The sequence below is a fragment of the Oryctolagus cuniculus genome, chromosome 8, assembly GCF_051225735.1.
Source record: "Oryctolagus cuniculus isolate XC-2025 breed Fujian yellow rabbit chromosome 8, ASM5122573v1, whole genome shotgun sequence".
Lineage (NCBI taxonomy): Eukaryota > Metazoa > Chordata > Mammalia > Lagomorpha > Leporidae > Oryctolagus > Oryctolagus cuniculus.
In genome coordinates this window covers 74,201,721-74,210,299 of record NC_142874.1, presented here as the reverse complement: position 1 = coordinate 74,210,299, position 8,579 = coordinate 74,201,721, and the positions used below count along the sequence as shown (strand labels likewise).

The 8,579-nt window shown below is 39.1% G+C and overlaps 1 protein-coding gene across 2 annotated transcripts in view; it reads right to left on the bottom strand.

The window, feature by feature from the left end:
• Positions 1 to 1,265: 1,265 nt before the first annotated feature.
• The window catches only part of PRDM5 (PR/SET domain 5), a 250,855-nt gene continuing 243,541 nt past the window's right edge, over positions 1,266 to 8,579 (bottom strand). For both annotated transcript variants that reach the window (XM_089302575.1, XM_089302574.1), the window contains one exon: positions 1,266 to 3,082. In XM_089302575.1, the coding sequence (XP_089158701.1) occupies positions 2,918 to 3,082 (165 nt within the window). In that variant the 3' untranslated portion in view covers positions 1,266 to 2,917. The remainder of the gene's footprint in view (positions 3,083 to 8,579) is intronic.

Below are 8,579 nucleotides of genomic sequence, written 5' to 3'. Positions count from 1 at the left end.
ACTCAAAGTCAGTGTGGACTGTGAGGTTCTCTCTCAGGAAATATCACCAGTGGCATGGGCTGCTGCAGCTTCCTCTCAGCTCACTCCAAGAGGATGGCACACCCTCAAGTCCCTGGCTGCCATCTGCTAACATAATCTGACAGCACCATTGTCATGCATGCGGTCTGCCAGTGAAGGAAACATTCTTAAGCACATGACTGTATTGTTACATCAATTTCATTGTTAAGGAAATTGATTATCATTCAGCTGATAAACGAAGTCATGTCATCCTTTTACCCTCCTTTCTTTATCCTTTTTCTTTTCCTTTCTCCATTGTTCTTTCCTGTCTCCCTCCTAAATGCAAAAAGCACTGTAGACTTACATAGCTTTGAATATCAGTAAAAATATATTTCTTAACTAAAATTTCAGTGACTTTTTATACTGTATGGTTAAGACAGAAGCATACATGATATTTAAATTGTGCCAATAAGTGGTTATCATACACCTAACTTTAATGATGAATTTTGGTTGTATTTTCATCTCAATTAGAATGGGTTTTAAATTCTATGGACATGTGTGCACATTTGCCGCACACAATCCAGGAATGTAGCTAAAAGTGTTATTTATAAACCAGGAGATGAAACGTAGATGGAATGTGAAAATACATTACTATAGTTTAATAAACTTTAAAAAATTTTTCTCTAAATATTAACTCTATGCTAACACTCATGTCAAAGTCAGAAACTTTGGTAAAAGTTAGGAACAAATGCACATTTCATTTCCCTTCTCCCAAAAATGTTTCACTTATTTTTTTTAAAGATTTATTTATTTAATTAATTATTTATTTATTTGAAAGAGCAACAGAGAGGAAGAGACAGAGAAAGAGACAGATCTTCCACCTTTTGTTGCTGGTTCATGAAACAACTAGGATTGGGTGAGGCAGTTACTTAACCTGCCATGTCATTATACCTGCCCTTCATTTTTCTGATCCAGCTGATTTTAATATTATATTTTAATATAATTACATATTAATTTTTATTGAACAGGGAAATTAATATTATACATGATATCTCCTTACACATAAATAATAAATTATTCCTTTAAAGCAATACTAAATATGCCCTATAGGAAAGGCAGTACCCAAAGGAATAAGTAGGATGTGTGTAAATAACACATATTACACGTTTTCAGCTATTGTTTTATATTCAAATAGTATTAAACATATGGTCATGTTAAATTTAAAACATTTTTATATCTAGAAATTGTTGCAATAAATGACACAGTGAGAAATATGATCAAGATTTATTTTCATAAAATACAGTTTGTAATTTCAGATACAAAATGCTACTTATACATAACCACAATTAGTTATCTCCTAAATTACAATTCTAGGATTTATAATTTTAAAAGTTATATCTGATGAGTTTGCAACTTAGAGCTTAAATACCAATAGTGATTTTTTGTCTTTCTTTTTAAAAGTGGAACTGAGCATGAATAGATTTCTAAAATTAGAGTCTTGAGGTCAAAGAACTGTGTTTTCAGAGAACATTTCTTCTTAACTCATTAGAATCAAGTAACTTCCTTACAATTATACTGCTTCTCTTTTGAGTGAGTTCCAATTAGAGAGGCTCATAATTTGGGCTTCATTTTAATTTTTTTCCTGGCTTTTGGATTCCTCTGGGTTATTCTGACATAACTATTACACTGTATCATATCATCTCCCCAAACAAGCTGTTCATTGTATGCTGCTGTCAACTATTTTACTGAAATAAAACCTAAAGGAAGAAATTATGTTTCTTGCTTCAATTTTCCTTAAGCATCAGTGACTATTTCAATCATAACAATTTCCAGGTTTGTATTTTTATTCCGGATTCCTAATTATATGGGATGATTGAGGGTAATTCAAAAGTGTTTCAGAATCACCTATTGCCAAGATTCTGGAAAACGTCTTTTGCAAAACATAATGTTAATGCTCTGAGGACCCCATTATATGTGCACTAACACATTGTATGCACTTTTATGGAATGAGAGGGTAAAGGGCCATGTTCATCATCACCAATGTGCAAATGCCACACTGTTGTTCTATTACTCTGTCATTCACCAAAGACGGAGACCTTGTTCTATTTTTGTTTTTATTTATATATTTACACATTGTTAACTTTGAGAGGTAACCAGCACAAACTCAGGAGGGCCAGCATGATGAACAGTTAAATGTTTTGGTCATTTTTATGTGGAGCTTATAAAAGTATTCCAGACCATTAATGTCTGCAATTGAGGAGAAGGAGACAGAATGTTTCCTGAGCATTCTCTAAAATGAGCCATCTTTTAATAGATGTTTCAGTTCTCAAATATCTCATTTTAAACCCATTTGTTGTATGGAGCTATTAAATAAAGTAAACTCTCACCCTGTTTTATAAAATAGCAAGTATTTATCTTGTTATTGTGCTTAAGATTTTGAAAACTCCTGCTTTTTTGCTTTAGTGCAAAGGAATAGTTGGAGGTCTTGATTTCTTTCTGCTTGAATTAAGAACCAGATGCATTTACCAGTATTCAGAAGTGCACACTCACACAGAAACACACAGACACAGGATAACAGTAAAATAAAAAGGCCTAGTGTGGAAGTGTGTTAATAAACTTCATTAAAGAGAGATGTTCAAGTGGGAGAGCCATGACTCCCTTTCTCCATTATTAAAAGACAGGGCATAAGTAGTATTTTGCAAGGTTATAGAGGGGTTAATTTCCCCCTCATAGATACCATTTCTTGGTAAAGTAAGATTTGTGTTTTGTTTTCACAAATACAGACCCTAAAAGTAGGCAAATAAGAACTGTGAGACCAGCAAGTTACTCTTGGCTACTTCTGTTATGTTGATCAGGTGAGGAAAATCTGGGATTCATATTAGGAGCCCTTCTGAATGGTTTAATTCCTTTACGGCTACCATTAGCTGTCAGCTACCCCATGGATATTGTCCATGTGCACTTTGAGGTAGTCATTCCTTGTAAACTTCTTATGGCAAAATTGGCATTCCGCCAGTGGACGATTGGGATTATGAGTCATCTTGTGTCGGATCAGCATTTTCTTGAGGCTAAAAGCCAAGTCACAAACCTAGAAAAGAACCAAAGATGCCAACCCTATTACACTGAAAAAGAGAAGACATATTAACTTATCATTTATATAAAACATATTATGTAAATTCCTACCATCAAGTTTATATTAACAGGCATAAGAAGCTCTTGGACTAAATGGAACTTAACAACCAAGTCAATACGCAAAGAGATCAATTACAATTCCTGAGAGTCACTTGCAATGAACTTGTGTTCTCTGTATCCCAGTCACCCTACTCTCCTCCCAGCTGGTGGATTTAAACATCTCTGGAGAAACATCTCCCTGGAAACCAAACCCTTACCAGAATGGAGTGAATTTACAATTTCTTATTAAACCTCCTAACAAAATGCTTTATGATATAGTGGACTCTGATCTCTCTGTAGGGCATAGATGGCACAGAACATTTCTTACCAATGATCATTTCAATTTAGTACCATTTGTAAAGTAAAAAGTTCACATTGCTTTAAGCATCATAAGTAGAAATGTACTCCACTATTCCATTTCTTTATTTCATATATATATATATATATATATATATATATATATAATCACAGGACTGGGAAGGGAAGAGGGTGACTGGAGTGCAGAGAACACAAATTCAATGCAAGCTGCATGCTTAACTGAGGCATGTAATAAGTTTGCTTCATGTAAGCTCTGCCACATTGCCACTTGGCTCAGCAGACATTAAACAGTCTGATAATTAAAAATATCAAAAACAGAAGATATAAGGCAAGATTATTAAAGTCACTGAAGGAAAGGAAATGAAATTCAAGGTTGGATGTTATTCACAAAATTTCCATTTACACAAAACTCTTCAAAAGTATACCCAATATAAAATAAGGCATATTAAACAATTGAAAATATCATGAAAAATATAATGAATATGAGAGAGGTAATGGCTTACAAAATACTCTAAAGAAAGCTGGAGTTTCAAATGAGGTGAGGCTTGTGAAAATCCTAAAGCACAGGGATGGCATTGTGGCAGAGTGGGTTAGGCCCTGCTTGAGGTGCCAGCATCCCATATGGGTGCTGGTTCATGTCCCGACAGCTCCACTTCCAATCTAGCTCTCTGCTAATGTTCCTGGGAAAACTGTGGAAGATGGCCCTAGTCCTTGGGCCCCTGCACCCATGTGGAAGAACTGGAAGAAGCTCCTGGCTCGCAGCTTCTGCCTGGCACAGCCTCGGCCATTGTGGCAGTTGAGGAGTGAACCAGTGGATGGAAGATATCTCTCTCTCTTTCTCCCTCCCTCCCTCTCCTTCTCCCTCTCTATGTAACTCTGCCTTTCAAATAAATACAATACATATTAAATAAAATACTAAAGCTGATAAAAAGCTGTGTTCCCTTTTATGGGGAAAAGAGGATAGACATACACAGCAAAAAGAAACTCAGAAAGGCGTGGGCCCATAATTTGGTTAAGAGGGAGAGGAATCCAGAAATAATGCATTTGGTTTTATATATAAGTGGCAGCACTATAAGACAAAAAGAAAACTAGCTTTAGAGTCAGATTTCTTTGAGTAAAGGGCCCTGGCCTCACTGTTTAAACCTGAAGCCTGCCACCCTCTCTGGATCCCCTTTTACTCCACTCAGATTGACTTTCCAGACAGCACCTGTCACCTGCTGGCTCACTGTGGTTAATCTTCCTACTTTAGTGTTCCTTGTCTGTCTCCATTCACCAGGGTCCCAGCTCTGAGGACAAGCATTCGTGTAAGCTTTATTCACTGTTGGTATTTGTTTTTTCATGTTTTATTTATTTATTTATTTGAAAGGCAAAGAGAAAGACGGACTAGGAAGGAAGGAGGGAAGGAGAAAGAAAGATCTTTCATCTTTCACTGTGGTTCACTTTCAAAACACTGGCAACAGTCATGGCTGTTCTAGGTCTCGCACAAGGGGCTCAGGGACCCGAGTACACGAGCCATCATCTGTTGCCTCCCTGAGTATGTACTAGAAGGAAGCTGGATCAGAAACAGAGTCAGGATTCAAAGAGAGGGACTCCAATATGGGGTGCAGATATCTCAAGTGACATCCTTAGCACTGTTACCAGTTACTGTTATTGACATTGGGCTTGGTAGGGGGATGGAGGAGTTAAACCGTTCTAACCCCACCAGTGAGGGCTCCTAGTCACATTGGTTCATTCTACTCAGATTCTTTCCAATCTGCTGATTGTCCTTGCTAGGGAAATGTCCTCAGTATCATGCCAGTGTGTCTAGAGAATTTTATCTTAATAATCCTGTGAAACAGTTTTCATTACTGTTGCTTTAGAGGTTTGAAGTTAAAAGGGATTTAAGCTTTTAAGAAACTGATAAAGTAGCTGGCGCTGCGGCTCAACAGGCTAATCCTCCGCCTAGCGGCGCCGGCACACCAGGTTCTAGTCCCGGTTGGGGCGCCGGATTCTGTCCCGGTTGCCCCCCTTCCAGGCCAGGGAGTGCAGTGGAGGATGGCCCAAGTGCTTGGGCCCTGAACCCCTTGGGAGACGAGGAGAAGCACCTGGCTCCTGCCTTTGGATCAGCACGGTGTGCCAGCCACAGCACGCCATTGGAGGGTGAACCAACGGCAAAGGAAGACCTTTCTCTCTCTCTCACTGTCCACTCTGCTTGTCAAAAAAAAAAAAAAATAAATAAATAAAATAAAAATGATACAGTCAAACGCAACTTGGCTCTTTGACAAATACCTGTTGAAACTCACTCTGTAGATATTGTCTTTCCCCTTAAGACACAAGAGTGAGTAAAACTTCTTCAATGGACTCCTGCTGGAACTCAATCCATAATAAATTCCTTAAGGATCTGAAGGGCCCTGACTCTCCCTTCAGCTTCACCCTGCACCCCTCTCCCCACCCCGGCCCTGTGCTCCACCTCCACTTATTTTCTTCTACTTGCTCCTGGGCATATTCCATCTGTGGCCTCCATTCACACTGTTCCTTCCTTTGAAATCCTCTTTTCTCCATGGCTGACTCTCAGTTTTCAGTTCATTCTTAAAGTCACTGTCACAAGGAATTCTTTCCCAGCTACTCTTTCCCAGCCTCGTGGGATTTCTTCTTCTTTGTCCTAGACTTTATGATGGTTTATAATTAGATATCTACCCCTTTTTATTTGTAGAATGTCCTGTAAGGCCAGGGAATGGCACCTTGTTCCTGGGTCCATCCCATTGTCTGGCCTGGGGCCTAGGCTTAATGACGAACATACACGGAGCTTTTAGTACGTGCCAGGGACCTCTCACAGCAATTTCTATACATTAACTGGTTTAACCTTTTTTTCATGTTTTATTTATTTATTTATTTGAAAGGCAAAGAGAAAGACGGACTAGGAAGGAAGGAGGGAAGGAGAAAGAAAGATCTTTCATCTTTCACTGTGGTTCATTTTCAAAACACTGGCAATAGTCATGGCTGTTCTAGGTCTCGCACAAGGGGCTCAGGGACCCGAGTACACGAGCCATCATCTGTTGCCTCCCTGAGTATGTACTAGAAGGAAGCTGGATCAGAAACAGAGTCAGGATTCAAAGAGAGGGACTCCAATATGGGGTGCAGATATCTCAAGTGACATCCTTACCACTGTTACCAGTTACTGTTATTGACATTGGGCTTGGTAGGGGGATGGAGGAGCAACTATGCTTTGAAGTAGCTATCAGTACTGTATCCCCAATTTTACAGAAGGAAATGGAGACACAGAAGTTTCATCAGATTCCTCAAGTTCACAGTACTAGGAAGTGGTTTCCAGAATTGGAACAGACGGTCTGGGTTTAGCATGTATACAACCTCTCAGGGACCAACTTACTTAAAAACAGAGATATGTGGGCTGATCACACTTTTTCCATTTGCCTGGCTGACACCATTTTAGAAACTAAAAACCACTTTGAAATTTTAAAGAAGGTTCTCAGACAGCTCAGCTCACCAGTGTGGTAGGAGTGATACAAAGGGCAAGTCACCATACTACGTGGTGATGATGGTCACCGAAAGAAAAGTACAGCAATGCATGCTGGAGAGAAAGGAAGGGAAGTGGAGCAAGAGGCTGAAATCTTGATAATGGCTGTGACTTAAGTTAGCCCTAGAAGCTCCACACAGAAAATGAGATGGGAACTATCTGACAGATTGTTGAATGACAGCCAGAATAGAAGATTAACTGTCAGAGTTCCTGATGTCACAGTTGTGAAACTGACTACCTAGGCAGACATTAAAAGCTGTATTTTCACGAACTTCAATGCAGTCATTAAGAGACTCTAAAGGATGCTCTGCATAAATCATTCACGTGCAATGACATTTATAGCCATTTTAAAAATAAGGGAGTGCAAGACAAAGTTTATGTAGTGCAACAGGGATGCTTCCTCTTCTTTCTTTTTATTTGTGATTCTTACCGAACTCCTCATCCTACTCCCACTTGGTATTAATTCACATGTAAAAGAAAGGAAAATATTCATTCTTACTGTAGGTTGGAGGTAAACTGATTTAGTTTTTTTTAAAACAAGGTGTAACATATTTCACAGAAAGATCTGGAAGATGGGAATTAGAATTCTTTACTTTAAAAGACTTCTTTTATTTATTTGAAAGGCCAAATTACAGAGAGAAAGAGAGAAAGAGAGAGAGCACGAGATCTTCCATATGCTGGTGCATTCCAATTGGCTGCAATGACCAGGGTTGGGCCAGGCCAAACCCAGGAGCCAGGAGTTTCTTCTGGCTCTCCCACGTCAGTGCAGGGGCCCAAGCACTTGGGCCTTCTTCTGCTGCTTTTCCAGACACATTAGCAGGGAGCTGGAAGTGGAGTAGCCAGGACTTGAACTGGCACCCATATGGGATGCCAGGGCTTCAGGCAGCCTAACCTGTTGTGCATAGCAAGGGCCTGGGCATTAGAACTCCACACAAACATCTTCAGTTAAGAAACACCTACTACATAAAATGTTCTTACCACTTCAGTTGGGAGCAAAAAGACAGAAGAATATATTGTCTTACCCTTGTGAAGTCTGCAGTCTAAAGAGAAATATTTGCAATGCCATGAACACAGTGCTCAGGGAAGCATAGTGGAGAGTACAATCAAGAGCCTGGAGGTGGGAGTGCTGGCACCAGGAGGAGGCAACACAGAATTCAGTTTGCAAGAATGCATGGGAGTGTGCCATGTCCTAAAGCAAGCAATGATGGTCCAGGAAAAGGAAACAAGACAGGCAGTTTCTGTGAGTGTGAACATGGCTTGTTTGGGGTGGTGAAACAGTTCACTAGGTCCAAAGAATTTATGTCATTTAAAACTCACTTGAAAAGAACTTAGGGTTGGAGGCTGGAATCAAACCCTGTTGATTCCAGTAATCATAAAAGAAAGTGAGAGTATATTCTGTAAGAGGTAGCAACACATCAGTGAGACTGAAATTGAAATATTTTGTCAGCAAGATAGTATGAAACTGAAGTCAGGAGGCCAATACTATTGTTATACTCCAAGCCAGAAATGTTTTGAACACAAACAAAGATAGTGGTTATTAAATCATTTATTTCTTCATTCAAAATATTTACCAAATGCTTTT